Genomic DNA, 19,646 nt, shown 5'->3' with positions numbered 1-19,646 from the left:
AGAGCTGCTGTGGGTGTAATGCATTCCTTGTCCTTCTAATTTGGTGTTTACTTTGATCTCTGCTCTAACCAGCCAGTCTCTCTACATGTAAACTACTGTTTCTACATCTATAACTAATCACTTCCTATCTGTTGTCATTTCACAGCATGCAACATGATCAGCACCTTCCAGCTATATTCTTGAAAAAAGTAGTTGTCATTAAACAGTTGTGAGATTTCTAAATAGTCTTTAAGTCTGGCTTTTTATTTCCTGGTCCCAAATCAAGTAATCTCTTTTCATCAGCAACATTAATGGAACCATTACATCAAGATGGATAAGGAAGAGTGACTGCCAGAGAAGAAACAATTTGAAAAGCTTTTGGGAATGCTCTTCAAGCTGTATCTAAATGGGGAAAAGTTGAAAAGAATGGAAAAGATCACAACCAAAAAAGAAAAGAAAAAGTAATCTAGTAAGACATTAGGCATATGGGTTCATAATTGATACCTCTATAAAGTCTTTTGAGAATGGTTCCTACTTTCATGAAAGGTATCCTCAATGAAAACATAAATAGAATAGGTAGTTTCTATAGTGGATTACATCTTTATGATCCAAAGACTATTTTAAAATATAATGAATATGATACCATTGTGGGGTTTTTTTAAGCATTTGACTTGGTAAAGCAAAATGGAGCCTTGAAATCAACTTCTCAAACAGTTTCTCTATTATAAGACTTCCGTGGCAGGCAATTTCAAAGAATACTTTGTTCAGTGGCCCCACTGAGTGTCTGCATGAAGGTGCTTACCAGTGTCACAGAAGGTATTTAACAGAAATTTCAAACTAAAAGTTATTTCTTTGATGGTAAGATTCTCCAAATTCTCTTTGGAGACAATGAGATAGCATTGTATTAATTACATCAAGCTCTAGAATATGACAAACCCCTTAATGTAAGTATGTGCTAGCAAAATGAGTGGAAATTCTCTATGGCCCTGATGTTGAGCAGCTGTGGTGAGTAGAATAATCAGTGTGTTTTTTCTTTTAAGTGATACAGGTAGATGATGAATTGAGGCAAAATTGAGAAGGGTAAGAGGAAGTTAACACCTGACACTTACATAGTGTTTTAAGCTTTGCACAATACTTCATCTCTTTGATCCTCACAACCATCTTGTGAAATAGATAGTACAGGTTTTATCCTTATTTTGCCAGTGAGGAAACAAGGTGCAAGAAGAGCATATATGGCTTGCCACATATTCATGTAGGGCAGTAAGTGGTACAATGGATAGAGCTCTGGACTTGCAGTCAGGACAACCCGAGTTCAAATCCAGGCTCAGACACTTACTCCCCTATTTATAAACTGTCAGTGATTGCTTGCTCAGCTAGGAAAAAATACAAACTTCCTGGTGTTTAAGGTCGTATACGCTGTATGAAGGTGCGGCCAGGTGGATAGAGTGCTGGGTCTGAAGTCAGGAAGACCTGAGTTCAAATGGGACCTCAGCTGCTTTACTAGCTGTGTGACCCTGGGCAGGTTACTTAACCTTGATTGCCTCAGTTTCCTTATCTGTAAAATGAGCTGGAGAAGGAAAGGTAAACCACTCAAGTATTTTTGCCAAGAAAACCCCAAATGGGGTCACAAAGAGTCAGACACAACAGAAATGATTCGACAACACATTCACATATCTAGTGTCAAAGGCAATTTGAACTTAATAGCTCCTGATGCTTAAATTCAGCCCTCTTTATCCTGTACCATACTGCTCCTCATCAAGTTGAATTGTATTTGAAAAACTCAATGGTACTTTCATTGACACATCACTAATACACAGCTCACCATCTTTTTGTACCGGTATTTGGCTGCTGATTTCTGTATGACCACAAATCTTGAACACCGTGATCTGAGAATATGTAAAATAGCCAATAGCCTGAAGAGTATGGTAGGCAGCACTGTAACATGTTACCTTAAAATCCCAGGTGATAGGATTTAGAACAGAAATGTCAAACTTAAAACTCCCCAGTGTGGCCCAGACCAGATTAAAATATAATTGGGTAATGTTTAACAAGATAAATGAAAATACAATATAGGCTACATAATATTAATTTGTGGTTTTCTAAGTCAATATATGGCCCAAAAGTATCTGTTTCTATTTGAGTTTGACACCACTCATTTAGAGCAATGATCAACCTTAGAAATCATTCATTCCTGGCCCTTCGTTCTGAATAGGAAACTTGAGTCCCAGGCAGGGAAAACATCTTACCTTGGGCAATATAGGTTATTAATAATAGAGTTGGGATTTGAATCCGCAGCCCTCTGGCTTCCAGATTGGCCTTCATGTCTGTAATGCACTCACTGGTTCGTTGGTAAACTTTGGCCTCCTTCAACGCTCAGCTCAAATGCATAAGGCTTTTTTCTTAACCACATCCCCCAATTGCTGTTGCCTTTTTCCTCCTTTAATTTATATTTACTTTGTATCTTTATGTGAGGATGTTGTTTTTGCTCATAAGTGATCTATGGGAAGGAAATATTTCAGTTTTTTGTCTGGTCCCCCAGCACCTTATGCAGTATCTCAGTAAGATGCTTATTGATTGACTAAAGAACATTATTAAGCATACATAAGAGTAGTGAGTTATATAAGAGAAGCCCTCCCTCCAATCAAGATCCTGAAAGAATGAGCATGTAAGGGGATTCGTGGAACAAATACAAAGAAAAATCTGGTGGGAAAGTATAGAGGAGTTGAAATTCCCGTTGGTAGAGGACATACACACTGGCGACATTATGGATACTTTCTAGGACAGTTGTATTGCTGATTTGATTAAGCGTTGCTAATGTGTAACTGTTTCACTTTTTGACTTGCTTCTTTCAGCCTACCACAACAGCTCTTGAAAGAACTGCATGTACTTTGTATTGTATTCCACAGAATTTAAGCTGAAATAGTAATGGAACAGTAGAAAAGGTGCTGTACTTAGGAGGGTTGAGGTCAAATAATAAGACTGCCATTTAACCTATATGACCCTGAGTAAGTCCCTTAATTTGGGGGGCCTTGTGTCCTCATCTGTAAAAGGGAGGTTGGAATAGATATTCTATGATCCTGTGGTACTTCTATTTTTGTCTTTATTTTCCCAGTATGTAGCTTAGTGCTTTGTACTTAGGCATATAAAATCATAGATATAGATCTATAGAGAGGTCTTCTGGTCCAACCCTCTCATTTATACAGATGAAGAAACTGAGGCACAGAGGTTAAGTGACTTGTCCAAGGACACACAGATTTGTTTTTTAATGGCAAAGCTTGGATTTGACCCCAGAGTCTCATGGTATTCCCTCTACTAAACCAAAATTGCTTCATTCAGGTTTTTTGTTTGTTTTGTTAGGGGTTTTTTGTTTTTGTTTTTTTAGTCAAAGTGAATTGAAGAGGTCTGACCAAGTTACTTCCCTATTCCAGTGAATTCAATGGATTGTTGTTGCTTTTAGAATAAAATGTAAACTCTTTATCCTCCACAGTTTAACCCCAGCTAACCCCTCATCTCTCATACTACTTTTACTCTTAAATTTCAGCTAAACTAGTTGTTTCCCCAAACTTAATATACTTTGTTTTGCTTTTCTCTATGAATGCTTTACCCTGTGCTAGAATATTCTCCCTTCAAGAAACCATTTCTGAATGCCCTGCTTATGATCGTCCACTTTATACTTTCATGTTGGACTTTGGCTCTTCCTGTTATTCCTGACATACTTACTTTGTATTATAATTAAACTGTATATGTCAAGTCCTTCTCTCCCACCTCAAGTGCCGTGTGGGCTCCTTTAGATCAAGGACTGTTGATCTACTATGGTGCCTTGCACGCAGGGAATAATTTTTTAATTCAGTGTTTCAAAATTGGTTTGAAAAGCACAAAAATCATGGTAGCAAAACACTGGAAACAAAGTGGGTACCCATTGAATGAGGGAACAGCTGAAGCAATTTTGGTATATGAAAATAACGAATAGTATTGTGCTGATAGAAAACAAAAACTTAGTTTAGAAACTTGGGAAGACTTGTATGAACAGACTACAATAATTTAAACAAAAAGAACACTAAAAGGAAAACAATCTTTAGTATTCATAGTGACCAATCTTGGTCCTAGAGAACAAATGTGATGATATGCACTTTCCTCCTTTCATTAGAGAGGTGGGGTACTACGAGTGCCAAATGTTGCATGCCTTGAGGTTGCTGTGTTGGTTAAAAGAGGGAGGTGAGAAGGGGGGGATAATTATATGTCCATAAATAACTGATGCAGCAAGAGTATCAGACATGTTTTTTAGAAAGTATCTGTATCTAAGTTGTAAAGAAAATGGATTAACTAGATCAAATATTACTGGATCTTAGAATTTAGAATGACTTAGAAGTCATGTGATCTTGTTTTGACACGAAGAAACATACAGTGAAATTGTTTTCTTGTCTTATTTTAATAGGTTTGATTTGTGTAGCATTTGGCCTTTTTTGTTCATTACATGAATCATCATTGGCAAGTTATTACCTTGAAATTAAGGTAATCCTGTTTCAATTAGTGATAGTGTAAGATCAAGTTATAGGTAACCAGACTGTTTCCATTTTCTGGCGGAAAGCTCATGTTAACAAATTCTTAGCTGAAGTGGATCTAATAAAATTTGAACAAGAAGATTTTAAAATAGAACCATGTCCATTCATTTAATAATATTTTGAATGAAGGTGTCTTTTTTACAGTTTAGTTGTGGGACCTGAATTATCAACCATTTTTTAATATTGCTCTCCCCTACCCCCACTGTCCTTGGTACCAAAGAATTAGTCAAAACCAATAGGCACGTAATTGTGTTTTGACTTCATACCCAATGTTTTAATACCAATGTTGAAAGGAAGGAGTTGTGTTTTATCATCTATTCTTAAGGACAGGCTTGGTCATTACAATTATTCAGAGTTTGGTTTTCTTCTAGCATTTTTAAAAATCATTATAATATATATGACTATATATTATATAATATATATGACTATATATTATGTAATATATATGACTATATATTATATAATATATATTATAATATAGTCATTTTGTATTTTTACTGTTCTTGTGGTTCTACTTATTTCACTGTGCATCAGTTGTATACCTCTTTCCAAGTTTCTTTCAATTTCTTTATTTTTTTTTTCTTTTTGCAGTTGGGGTTAAGTGACTTGCCCAGGGTCACACAATACAGCAGAAAGTGTCTGAGGCTGGATTTGAATTTATGTTCTCCTGACTCCAGGGCCGGTCCTCTATCTACTGTGCCACTTAACTGCCCCTCATTATTTTTTAAATATTATTCCATTACCTTCTTTACTAGAGTTTTTTTGGGAGTTTTTTTTTAGTCCTTTACCCACTTGGTGGACATACCTACATTGTGTCTAGTTTATGCTACCACAAAATGTGCTACAGTCAATATTTTGGTGTGTGTGGAATCTGTTTTTGCCTTTGATTTCCTTGGGAAATCTGCCCACTGTGGGATTTTCCAGAAGAGTTGGACCAGTTTACAGCTCCATCAACAATGTTGTTGGTGTACTGTAATACTAGAACTATTGCTTAATAAGAAACACTTCTGGCTTGAGGGGATTGGGAAGCTAACAAAGAGACCAGCTTCAGGCAGTATAGAATATTATGACAACTGTCTTAATTACTGTGTCTGAACTGAGCAGGTGACTTCATTCAGAAAAATCGTTCTTCTTCCCTGTCTCCAAAAAATATCATGTTCTTTTGCTACACAGCAGATTAAGATTTTTTTTATTCAGCTATGGTGCCCATAAAGCAAAAGGGAATAACAAAAGCATTTACTCTTTGTACTTTTGAATTTGAATTTTCTATTAATGAGTTAGCAATGAGATTGAGTACCTTGTCTATTTTTAACTTTTCTCAAGTAAACAAGTTTTATCTTCTTCCCTAGCCCTTCCCTTTGGGAGGTTAGCTAGTATATATGGAATCTCCATTTAGTATAAGGAATATTTTCAATCAGGATCACGTCAACCCAAATAAAGATTTTTATTTTATCTGTATAATGTAGTTTAACTACCAATAATTATGGGTTAGTTTTTTGTCTATGCTTAAAGAATATTAGTGCTTAAGGTTAATTAGTGGGATGTTCTCCCATTTATCTCAGAAAATCAGTGTAAAGGCATGTAGCACATATATTGAATCACTTTCTAATACCACATATTTATGCATAGCCAAGCTCTATTTTTATGACTTTACAGAGAGGTAGTGTAAATGAGGAGTTTAAGTAAATTGGCTTCTAGAGAAGAGAAGATGAGCTTTTTCACCCTGCCTTTAATTCTTTTCTTTTTTCCTAGTGTGTTTTTGTCCTTATCTCCTATACGTGACTTCCTAGCCAGATAACCTCTTTCAGTGCAGCAACCCAATTCAGAGTCACTGCTAGGGTTGTACTACTTTGAACCATAAGAACAATGATTTCTATCCTCGCTGCAGATTACAGCTAGAAACATCTTTAGGCATACGTAAAGAGCTTCAGAGAGCACATCAAGGAGCCCTTCAGACTCTAGATTAAAAGGTGGGAGGAGCTAGGTTGATCAGGCAGAAATTGTATCTGAAAGGACCTGAAGTTGAAACATTAAAGTCACCTAAATATTTAAAGTGTTATTCCTTCAAACCAGACCAAAAAAGTGTTGTTAGTATGGGATTCTTTTAGTGATATCAAAGTCAGCGTTATTGCATGGACTTTATATATAGTTTTACTCACTTCATTCTTCCCACTCCTCTTTTTCTGTGAATTATTGAGGCTGCAGCTAGTAATAAAAATTACAAAATGTCAGTCAGCAGTGGGGCATTTAAGCAGCAAGCTAGGAATAGAGAAAAAAAAATAGGGATGCAGAGAGCAGAAATAGGAATAGAAACAGATATGGAAATATTTGATAAAGTGGAGTAGAAATGGGGCTAGACAAAAGCACTGAGATGTATTCAAATTAGGACCTGGAAAATAAGGACATATGTATGTGGGAGCTTTTTTTTTTTTTTAATTTTTTTTTTCCTATAACAGTAGAAAAGGGATGGTAAGAGCAAGATAAGCTTATTTTTCCACTTGATAACAGGGCTCAGTAACAGAATGTTCACTAGTAGGAAGCTTTACAACAGCATTCCCTATTAGCCAACATTAGTGACACCCAGTCATTCGGGTTGGAGTTTTCATTGCCCTGATACCTCATTATCTTTCTCAACCAAAAAAAAAATTAAATTGTGTTTATATTTGAAGTTTCATTTTTAGGATTTCATGTGACAAATGATTTCATTATGCACAGTGATGTCAAAACCAAGATTGGAAGTCACTGTTTTAAACATCACCTCTTTTGGAATCCTATCTGAAACTTGAACCAATCTAATGTACATTTCATGGGGATATACATCTAGAGTTGGCAGGTCCTTAGAGGCTATCTTGGCCAACTTACTTTACAGATGAGGAAACAGGCCCAGGAAGGTTAAAATAACTTGCTTGAAGTAGTGAGTATCAAAAGCAGGATTGCTTCTCTCTCTGTCTAATCTTCATTCCCTACTTCACCCAGGGTATTTATTCTTTCTTTGTATCATTTTTCCTGGTTGTGGTTGTTTATTTTTTGTTTGTTGTGTTTGTTATTGTTGTTGGTTTTTTTTTAACCCTTGGCCAGAAATATATCTACATGATTTTTTTTCTAACAGTAGTCCCCTTGGGATACAGGACACTCAGATCAATAATACCATTGCTGCAAACATTTTTGAAATTCTTTTGGAATTGATTGCAAGGCCAGCCTCTAAGCCACAGAAGAAAATTCATCCACTTTTCTGTTTTAATAGTAATTGTCGTTCACTCATTTTTAAGTTGTGTCTGGCTCTCTGACTCCATTTGGAGTTTTCTTGGCAAGTCACTTAATCCTGTTTGCCTCACTTTCCTCATCTATAAAATGAGCTGTAGAAGGAAATGGTAGACCACTCCAGTATCTTTGCCAAGAAAACTCAAAATGGAGTCACGAAGAGTCAAACATGACTGAAATAGGACCAGAGTTTATCATAATATAAATGGGGAAAGATCTTTGGGGCAAAATTTTAGAGCAAATGTTCTAACTTGCAAGTGAATAAAAAAGTGTAGTAGATCTAGATTCTATTTCCGATCAGAATATTAGAGCTCGATGGGGCCTTAAATGGTCATTTAGTCTAGTCTTCTTATCTTTACAAATGAAAAAACTAAGACCTAGAGAAGTTATCTGGCATATTCAGAATCAAATGCAGTAGTTAACATCTCGAATGTGATTCTAGGCTCAGCACATTGCATGTGGGTGCCACTAGCAGGCCTGAAAGGTGAAGAATGTGAAAGAAGGAAAATAAACGTCAGGAAAGAGAAATGAAAGATGTAACTGATAGCAATTAATAAAAATGCCATCAGTGCTGTTACCTTAAGTGTCACTGAAAGGATAGGTTCTTAGACTAAATCATTAGATAATGTTGGTTTTCCAAGTAAGTTGAGCCTAATAAAATGAGGTTTATTTACTCTTGCATGAAAAGAGGACCATTTTGAGTGACTGAGAGTGAGCACAGCTGGAGGAACAAATGTAGAACTGTACCCTGAGAGAATTGGCTACAGATGACTTGAGTAGTTTCAGCCCTACCAAACTTAAGCACAGCAATTTAAGCAGCCAGACCCTGGAATCAGAAACTTGCTATCATTGAGCTTTCTAACTACTGCCAGAATCTCACAGTCCTACAATATTTCTGGCACATGTCCAGGGGTGACTTACCATCCATACTTACTCTTGGTGCTGTTTTTGCTCTTGTGCCGAGTAACTTTGTAGTTAAAAGTAAGAAAACAAGTAGTCTTAGCAGCCTAACACCAGAATGCTCATAAATAGCCAGTGATTCCACAACCATGATTTTTTATAGATTTAATAAACTGGGGACAAGTGAAGGCTGCTGATCTACACAAGAACATTGGAAACATCTCATAGTTACATTGACCTAAAAAATGTAGATACAAATAGCAAGATTTCAAATACACACACACACACTCACACACATTAGCATCTTTTCCTTAGTTATTGAGATGAAGGCAGTGTTGAGACTGGGAATAATCCTGATGAAAGTATGGCCCAAGGATAGAAACTCTACTGAGCTGTAAAAAATAATGTGGTGCTCATGGTCATGTAACAGAACAAGATTTTTGTAAATCTGGCAACAGTTTAAAGGATGGTTTGGATGCGAGATAGATACTGGTTGAATTGAAATGAGTTGACAGATTTTCAAAGAGATCTCCACTAGGATTCTGAGGTTTTTTTTCCAAGAAAAGTTGGCTTGAGACTATTTTTCAAGAACAAGCTGTTTATTTCAGGTGATAGATCAGAAGAAAAACTTAATTTTTTTTACTTACATTAATTCAGGTGTCATTTCTTTTGAGCTTAGGTCTTGAAAATCTGTCTGCTAGATTCAGTTTATCTGTTTGAATGCCACTGCAACTCAAATTCAGCATGATCAAAACAAAACTAATTATCTTTCCCCGTAAATCCTCCATTCTTCCCTGAAACACTGAACCTTCTCAGTTATCTGTCTTCCTAAAGTTATGTTGTAATTACATTTATCTGTGTAGATGTCATCAGCCTCCTAAGGAGATGTTGTCAATGCATGTATTTATTTGGTTTTTTTTCTTTCCCTGGTGCCTAGCACTATCCTAAATACAGTATCCCAAATGTCTTAGTACAGTTTTAAGCTTCAGTAACATTAATAGCTTAAAACCAAGACTTTAGATTGCCCTGTGTAGTAGGCACTTAAATCTTTATGGGATTAAATTAAGAACCAAATAGTTCATAGTTGTTAAAGATAAATCACAGTATTATTCATGGAGCCAAGACTTCTGGAAAGATTGGATCAGAGTTGAGAATACTGATTGTTGTCTTTGGCAGAACCTTAGCAAGCACTGTTTTAGTGAAGTAGCAAATTAATGGCAGGAGGTTATAGAGGTACTAGATGCATACGTTCTTAGAGCTGAAAGGAACTCAGATAATTGGAACTACTTTAAAATAGGGAGTTGAGAGGTAGTAAGTTCTGACTAGGGGTCTTAAAGCAAAAGCTAGATGATTACTTGGTATGTATTTTGTATTGGAGCTTCTTCTTCAGGGGCAGATTTTACCAGATGGCCTCTGAGGGTCAGAAATATTAATTGGCTTGCCCAAGGTTACAAGGCTGATTAGTCATGCTGATGTTTCTCAAACCCAAGTGTCTACTCAGTAATATATAGGTCCAGTTGTATCAACTCTGCTGCTTCTATATTATCTTTAAAACTTTTCTCTCTGTTTAGGAAATTCTAATGAAACTATACAAGTAGTCCATGAAGTGCACTCATCTTCCTAAAGACTGGAGAAATTTGAAAAACCTGAAAATTTGAATGAATAAGAGACGTTAATAGCAGATGATATTTATTTTTCTGACTGAATTTTGGCATTGAATATTAAAGATTGCTTTGACAACTCCTTTGGAACCTGTTTTTGATTGACAGTACCTCCTGTCCAAAAGTATTTTATAAAAATGAAGCCATTTGAAGTTACAGAATTTAAGTTCCGTTTTAAGTAAATAATATTTGGAAGAGGAGACACATAACCTGGTGGAGGGGGGATACAGGCATAAGACATAAGGGAACCAGAGATACACTCCTGTCCATATGAGGTTGGTTGGGTAGCGATTTTTTTTTACATTTTTTTTTTTATTTTTAGTTTACAACACTCAGTTCCATGAGTTTTGGGGTTCCAAATTTTCTCTCTCTCCCACTCTTCCCAACCCCCCAAGACAGCATGTAATCCAATGTAGGTTCTACATATACCTTCACATTGAACTTAATGAAGAATTATAACCAATGGAATGAATCATGGGAAAGGAGAAACGAAACCAAAAAAAGGGGAGGCAGGGAGAGAGCAAAAAGTTTGCCTCAATCTGCATTCTGACTCCATAATTCTTTCACAGGATGTGCATAGCTTTTTCCATCATGAGTCTTTTGGAGCTGTCTTTGAACCTTGCATTGATGAAAGGAGTCAAATCTATCAAAGTTAGTCCTTACAGATACTGTGTGTCTGTAATGATCTCCTGGTTCTGCTCATTGGGTAGTGATTTTTTCAGTCTCTTGAACTTCCTGGGAAAAAGAGGAAGAATGTAAATCAGGTCTTGCCAGAGTGGGGAACAACATAGGATAAGGGGCAAATAGAAATGTATTTCCATTGTGGCTGGACAGGATATTGGGGGATGTGTCTCATGATAGATTTCTTTGAGGGGGAATTAGCATCTCAGGAGTCTCTTGATGCTGGGTCTTGCTTCTCAGGACCTCATACTCCACCCCTAAAATGATGAGCAAGTGGTGAAGGGGGAAAGAAGAGAGTGAGGACTAAAGCAAATGTGGTGACTCAGGATACCTCAGGGACCTCCATTTAATACCATGTCTCTTCTCATTTGTTACCTTCATTCTCCTCACATAGCCACCAGGCACACATCACTGCTTTCCTGGACTGTCTAGCAGTAGCTGTCTTCTTGAGTTCCTTGTTTTAAGTCACTTCCTCTTCTCCCTTCCCCTCACCTCCCCTTCCTCCCTCTCTCTCTCTCTCCTCCCCCCCTTCCTCCCATGTTCTCTGTTGCAATTTAGATTTACATCTCCTATACCTCTGCCTTGCATACTTGCAATTCTCTTGTCTCCTAATCTCCACTTCTTAAAATCCCTAGCTTCCTTCAAGACTCAACTGCACCCTCCTCCAAAAAACTACTAGTGCCTTCCCCCCATGAAGGTATTAATCAAAAAGCATTTAAGTCTAATTAATAATGTTTATTTTATGTATTATTTATAATTCATTGTTAAAATTATTATAGGCAACCTGGTAGCACAGCATATAGAGTGCTGGACCTAGAATAAGACCTGAGTTCAAATGTGTCCTCAGACACCTGGTCACTGTGTGACTCTGGGCAAGTCATTTAACCTCTCTTTGATTGTTTTCCTCATCTTTAAAATGGAGGTAATAATAGGACTACCTATTTCTCATTGTTCTTTTAAGGTTCAAATGAGATAATATTTGTGAAACAGTTTTCAAACCTTAAAGCAATATATAAATGCTAGCCATTATTATTAAGCTCCCTACTGTGTGCTAGACAAATACGAAGAACAAAACAATCTTTTCTCAAGGAGCTTATGCTCTACCATGTATATGTTGTCTCTCCCATCAGTATACAGACTCTTTGCCAGCAAGGATTATTTCATTTTTGGTTTTGTGTCCTCAGGATCTAGCACAGCATCTGGCACTTAATAGATGCTTGGTTTTTGCTGCTTCTAAGAGCGATACTCATCAAAAGATGAAGGGGGGGGATATAAAATCAAACAAAAAGGGGATTGAATGAGCTCTTTAATTGCACTAACAATGAGACAGTAGAAGTCAGTCAATAAAAAAGCCTTTCTCAGTCCCCCTTATTGCTAGTGCCTTCCCTCTAATGATTATCTCCAATTTATCCTGTATGTATCTTGTTTCTGTGTCTTCCATATTTTAAACTGAGTTCCTTGAAAGCACGGTTTGTGTTTTACATTTCTTTGAATCTCTAACAATTAACACAGTGCCTGGCAAATTGTAGGTGCTTAATAAATATCAATGTTTATTTACTAACTTCTTGGAAAAGGATCCCACAATTTAGTGTTTCTCAAGTTAAAAGAATGGATTTTCGGATTGGGGATACGAGGACATAATCTAAATTATATTTTATCTGGGCTAGATAAGGCTTTGCAAAAGCTGGGGGTGGTTTGTAACACCTATCTCTGGTACCAACCAATGGCAGCTGATGCAAACCTTTAAGTTGCTTATATATTGAAGTATAAAAGCTATATAAATAGCTTTATAAATATAAATTATATGTACTAGATATAATATAAATATTATAATAAATATCTATATAAATAGCTTTAAGTATGAGATATTTGTTCTTGGCTCCAGTTTGGGGGTGAAGTGCAACTTTTTGGTAGCCCCAAATGTGTCTTCATATGACACAAGCAACTACTCCACAGTATCCAGATTGTGCCCCTCAGTGAGATTAATGTCAGGTTTTCAAGGCATGCTGGTAGTTAAGATGGTACCACATCTCTGGCCACCAAAGTAGGTCCCTTGGGTTTGTCTTCAAAGTGGTTAGTGATGTTTCTTAGCAGTTGATGATGGAAGAAGACTCAGGATATCAGTGAAACTCACCATTCAAAACTGTCAGACCTAGATTTAACATGGTGTCTTCTGCCTCAGCCCTGAGCATCAAATTCCCTGTGAGTAATCTCCTGTGAGAGAAAGGGGTTAAGAAAATGTTGAAACACATTGAAAATATTCATGTGAAATAGATTAGGCACCTTTCCATCTCCACATATAAGGAACAGGAGGCTCTTGCTGTCACTGGTGACATCAGTAATGGTGTTATTGAATGTCTAGTTAGCTAAGAGCTTCAAAGGAGACATGCTCTAATAATGAAATGGACAAGGAAACAAACCTCTACAATTTGCGCTCTTCATATGAGAAGCATTTTTTTTAAAATTCTGAAAAAATAATTACCATGTCTCAGGTGTTTAACAAAAAAAAAAATTGGAGTTATAATCTTGATTTCAGACAGAAAAGCAATAAATAATACCAAGAGGGCAGACTTGAACCCAGGTCTCTAAAGCAGGCTCCCTGTCCATTATATGCCATGCTGCCTCTCACTAATAATTATTGATATAAAAATTTTAGCAACTATACAGTATTCTACCAAATAAGTATCTACTGACCGAGGTAGGTCTTAACCAGAGATATTAAGGGGTGAATGAACATTAGGAAAATAGCATAGTTAATCATAGCAGCAAAACAAATTAATGATCAACAGTGGGAAAAGCCTTTGAAAAATTATACCACCCTTTTTTTTTTTTTTGCTTCAAAACCGTAGGCATTAAAAAACTTCTTTTTTTTGAACAAATAAGTACAAAGATAAAACAAAGATAACGATATAATTTACAATTATATATGGCCTTAGAAATTTTAGCTATAGCAAAAGACAGAAGAGAAAATCAAAACGTAAACAGCCACAAAGACAAAATTATCCCTAATTGCAGATAATATTATTTACTTTAGGGGAAAAAATTAACAAAGAAACTAAACAAGATGGTTAATAGTTTTAATAAAGTAACAGAGTACAAAATAATTCTCAAAATATTTAGCATTTCTGTATAGACTTAGCAAAAATGAAGAGAAAACAATAGAGTCGTTTAAAATAACTACAAATGGTATAAATGCGCAAATTAAATTATACCAAGGCTGGAAACAAAAAAATAAGACATTTGTGCTGTAAGAAAAAAAAAATGTGAGAAATTCTGGACTGATACAGAGTAAGGTAAGCAAAACCAGGAGAATAATTTACATGACTGCCAAAAATTTTTTTGTGATAACCTTACTTAATTACAATAACTAATCTAGACTTCAGAAAACATGATGAAACATACTTTCCTCTTTTGGGGAGGGAGAGAACTGTTTACAGATTCAGAACGTTGTATGTCCTATTAGGTGTGGTCTCTCTTGGTTTTACTTCACTTTTCTATCATAAAGGATCGTGGAAGGAAGGGCATTTTGGGAAATGATGGATTATTTAAAAATTAAAGCAACAATAAAACTTTTTTTTAATGTAATAAGATAGAATACTAGACCTGAGAAGGGGTTTTAGAGATTGTCTGCTTCAGCCTTTTCATTTTAGGAATGAGGAAACTGAAGCTTGATAGATTTAGTAACTTGCTAGATTAAGGACAAAGAATGTAGGATTCCTTTCAGTTCAGTGCTTTTTCTGTTACATTTGAGAGAAGATACCCTGTCTCATTACCTTTGTGTATATTCCTTAGCCCAAAGGTGTCAAACATGTACCAAACCAGATTAAAATGTAATCGAGGTCCAAGGCAAAATATGGACTTTCAATAAAATAGAGGACTTTCAAGCTTTCTCAGTGAAAAGACCAGAGCTGAATAGAAAATTTGACTTTCAAACACAAGAATCAAGAGAAGCATGAAAAGGTAATCAAGAAAAAGAACAAGAAAAAGAAATTGCAAGGGACTTATTAAAGTTGAACTGTTTTGTTTACATTCCTACATGGAAAGATGACGTGTATGATTCACGAGACCTCAGTATTAGGGTAGCTGAAGGGAATATGCATATATATATATATATATATATATATATATATATATATATATGTTTATGTGTGTATATATATAAAAGTGAATGTGTATGTAAAAAAATGTAATCGAGGCACATATAACAAAATAAATAAAAATACAATAGGGCATAGATTATGTTTACATGTGGTTTTAAAAGTCAATACATGGCCCATAAACCTTATGTAAATTTAGTGGCCCCTGGTTTCTATTTGAGTTTGACACCACTGCCTTAACCCTTAATGCAACTTCCTTAAATTCATTGATTTATTTTTAGTAGACCATGAAAGACTATGGGGAAGCAGCTTTTAAACTGGAGTCACTTCAAATTTAGTTTGTCAGTAGGCTGTGTTCTTTGAGGGATAGCTTGGCCCAAATATAAAGAGAAGGTTCCTCATCAGGGAGGCCATTAGGTGATGTATTTTTTAGCTATACTAGCTCTTGAACTGGGTAAAAGAAAGTGTGAAAAATCTCTAGTTTAAAGAAAGTTACAATGCTAGACAAATTTTATATGCTAATATAGTTTACATATTTTCTGATCTGGCAGTTGGAATAGAGTGCCAATTAAGGTCAGTATCTTGAGGATTTTACTTAACTAACTTATTTAGCTCCTGTTGCAAAAATATATGCAAAAAGTTTTTGAATTATATTTTCTTGATCTCGGTGGGGTGATAAAAGTTTTTACTGACTTTATCTCAAATATTTATTATTCAGGCTTATTAGAGCATTTGAGTGAAAATAACTCCAATAAAAGTCATAAGTGGAGGTTTAATGTTTAAATTATACTTCCTTTCATTACTGATGACCATATTTCTATTCCTGAGGTCCAGACTTTGCAGCCCTTAGCTACTATGACTTTCTCTACACTTAGACTGTTCTTCCCTCTTGCTCTTCCTCAAGCCGAAAACATATAACCTGGTAGAAACTTGTGGTTGTCCAAATTGTTGTTGCTTCAAAAGCAATTCTAGGAAATGTGCTAGGAAACAAGTTATGCTTTGTTGCCTCTGCTGAAAATATGATCCAATGTGTCCTATTCCTAGAATCATTAAAATGTTTAAAGGTACGAGCGAAGTTGGCTAGTGTTGTAATGTGTTAAAAATTAACTGCTACTTTGTCTTTGGTTTTTGATTGTGTGGCTGAGTAATGATTTAGTATACTTAATTTCTGAATAGGGATCAGGTTTACTCTTATATTTATGTCTTATATTTTGTAAAGGATACTAGTAGCCATTATGTTTGCATTTGCCTGTGCGTATATTTATTTTAACTGAATATAGACTTAAACATAATTTTACAAATGTATTATTTCATTATCTTGTTTACAAAAAAGTATATGTATATACATATATGACAAACTTTCATTATATGTTTAATTTTTAACCCTTGATTTGATGCCTTTTTCTTTTTTTTTTACAGTGGAATGGAAATTATTTCTGTGACACTAATGAGCATAACTATAAAATTAGTACTACTTAGACTTTCCCATATAGCTAAACTCTCCTGTCTGAAGGAGAATTAATTATCCGTTTATTCTTTCTTTTGCCCTTGCTATGTTATTTTGCTTGAAGAAGCAATAGATATTTGTCTTATGGTCAGATACTTAGAAGAATTAAACTGAAATAGGCAATTCCTCTGTTCCCCAAAGGCACTAGATGTTGCAAATAAGGAATTTTGTTTGCTTAATTTAAAAGAAAACTAACAAAACTAAAATTAAGTTGATCTTTTCTGCAGATAATAGCACCTACTGCATTATTCTTGGCTGCAAAAGTTGAAGAACAGCCAAGAAAACTTGAACATGTCATCAAAGTAGCACATGCCTGTCTTCATCAAGAGCTACTGTTGGACACAAAGAGTGAAGTATGTGACAGAATTTTAAAATTGAAATTATATCCTTCAACAGTTGACACTGATTGACCTACATTTTCATCAGCATTCATGAAATTATGGCAGAAACTTTATTTGAAATACATGGATTATCAGAGCCCCCATCTTAAGTCTCTTAAACTGAACTTTAGCCCACAGAATCATAGATCTGTTATTGATGTCTTTAAGAGTTGTTCAATTTATATAACATGCACTTAATTTTTTTTCAGAGGTGGTGTCACTTAACTATCCAGTGGATAAAATATGGAATTCTAAACTGTATTAAGCCACATAAAAGCTCTACTCCTCCATTTCCATGGTATTAAATCTAAGCACTGAGTGTAGTTTTGTCCAAGTAAGAAAATTAGGCATGAGAAAGGAAGGCTGTGTGTGGTATATCATATTAAGTAGTGGAGTTTCCAGTCATAAAAATTGAACTAGCTATCTGTCCTCAGTAGTGAAGTGAAAGAAGGGTAGGGAGAGCAAGTGAGAGTGGTTTTAGCTGTGTTACCCTTTTCCTTAACCATAAAAAAACTCTGTGATCTTGGTGTTTTTTTGGTCTCTTAAACAGTGTAATCGTGGGGAGTAATGATTTTTATTTTATGTCTATATATTTTTACCCCTTTCAGAAAGTTCTAATTTTAATGGGCATGGGCTATATTCACAATAGAATACAGTATTTGTTTGTGACTCTTTTGTGTTGAAAAACTTTAAATCTGAGCATTAAGTTTACATATGTTCTCTCCTCTCCCCACCTTCCCTTTAAAGGGGTTGATTCATTAACATCATTTATCAAAAAGAAAGTATTAAAATTGAATTTAGAGTCTTTGTTAAAAACATCAATTGTGGGTGTTTTAAGTAATTTTTCTGACTCACATTTATTCCTTCAGAAAGCCCAAAATCTTGATACCCACTAGCTTATGTTTAACTGATTTTGTTTGGGGAACGGGAAGATATTTAATATCCAAATATCTTAACTAAGATGATGTATTCATCCATATTCTTGTAAATATTGGAGATAATTCAAAAACCGTGGACCAAATTCCTTTAGAATTTTCTTATAATTTAGGCATTCTTCCATGTAATATAAGAAGATTTAGTAATCTGTTCATTATTAAGTAATTGTCATTTTTCTATGGCAGGCTTACCTTCAGCAGACCCAAGAACTGGTTATACTTGAAACTATAATGCTACAAACTCTGGGTATGTAGTAGGTATCATTTAAAATTTGTTTCTGGTATACTCAGCCTCTTAAATCCCTAAAAATGAACCATTTGACTTTATATTTGGCATAACATCTTGAAAACTATTTTATTAGCTTTAGGACCTACATATCATAAAATGTATATTATGTTTTAAATTAAGCTTTGAGCTAAATTTTGTTTGTAGAACTATTTCTAATATTCATTGGAATGTATATAATCCCAGCAGATATTCACATTAAACATATAGGAGGTAAAGGGTAACCCCTTAGACTATCAAAACACATAGAAATGGCCTGACTTTAATTTATTGGAAATATTTATTATATCCCACACTGAAGGGCCTACTCCCATGCTTCGTTGTGGCATGGAGACTTGACTTCTGAGAGGCTTTTCTAGCAGTCCTGACCACAGCGAAAAACCTTACAGTATGAAGAGGAGCAGTATAGTGTATGGGATATAACTCTGTATTTGGAGGCAGGAAGAACTGGGCTCAAAACTGAACCAAAACAGTTACTACCGATGTGACCCTGGGCAGGTTGCTTACCTCTTTGGGCTTCAGTTTCCTCATCTGTTAAATAACGAGGTTGAATAACATGACTTGTACCTTCCCTTCCATACCCTGTCAGTTTAATGATATACTGTATGTCTGTCATCTGAGGATGACCCTGACTAAATTAAGAGAGCCTCATCACCAAATTATCATGAATGTGATGAGTTTTTTGACTGTAAAAGCTCTTGAAGACTAATGATTACAGCCACACTTATGAAATGATTCTTGAAATATTCAGGTTTTTTCTTAGATCATTTTATCTTACATAGCAGCCTGAGAAATAATAAGACAACTAAAGTGGGAAAGAAATCAACTTGTTGTCCTAATATCTATGTTGTTTAGTTCAGAAATGGGTAAATATTCCAACATTACAGCTTTCATGATTTGGAAATGAGATATACCCAAACAAGATCACTTAATTCCTAATTATTGAGAAGGAAAAGTGATTAACTATTGACATTTTTCACATCCTACCTTTCCAGAAAAGGAGATTTCTTTAGCAGGGGAGTGGATAAATAGAAATAATAATATGATGCTTTCAGGTTTGTAAAATGCCCTATGTGTTATCATGTTTAATCTTTATAACAACCTTATGAGGTAGATTCCTATTATCTCATTTTACAGATGAGAAAACTTAGGCTGAAAGAGGTTAAATTTGGGTCAAGCAGTTGATAAGTGTATGAGGCAGGATTTAAACTTAATTATTCCTGATTTCAAGCTAGCTGCTTGTAATACCTAGAAAAAACATAGAACAGTTTCTTAAATCTAGAGTAAGCCTTATATGAATGTATTTTAAATAACATCCTTTTTGATTCTATAGTGTAACCCATGAGGTGATTATAATAAAAATTATTTGCAACCTAATAACCTTGTTTACCTGGCAT

General features: G+C 35.2%; 1 protein-coding gene across 5 annotated transcripts in view; it reads left to right on the top strand.

Annotated features, from left to right (window-relative positions):
• CCNT2 (cyclin T2) overlaps window positions 1–19,646 on the top strand; it is a 47,005-nt gene that overhangs the window by 10,321 nt on the left and 17,038 nt on the right. For all 5 annotated transcript variants that reach the window (XR_005009539.1, XM_036743261.1, XM_036743259.1 and 2 more), the window contains 2 exons: window positions 16,876–17,001; window positions 18,150–18,210. Coding sequence is in view for 4 of the 5 variants with exons in the window: in XM_036743259.1 (XP_036599154.1) it covers window positions 16,876–17,001; window positions 18,150–18,210 (187 nt within the window). In the remaining variant the exon portion in view is untranslated. The remainder of the gene's footprint in view (window positions 1–16,875; window positions 17,002–18,149; window positions 18,211–19,646) is intronic.

Source organism: Trichosurus vulpecula, chromosome 2 (genome assembly GCF_011100635.1).
Source record: "Trichosurus vulpecula isolate mTriVul1 chromosome 2, mTriVul1.pri, whole genome shotgun sequence".
Lineage (NCBI taxonomy): Eukaryota > Metazoa > Chordata > Mammalia > Diprotodontia > Phalangeridae > Trichosurus > Trichosurus vulpecula.
This window is presented reverse-complemented; position numbering and strand designations above follow the sequence as displayed.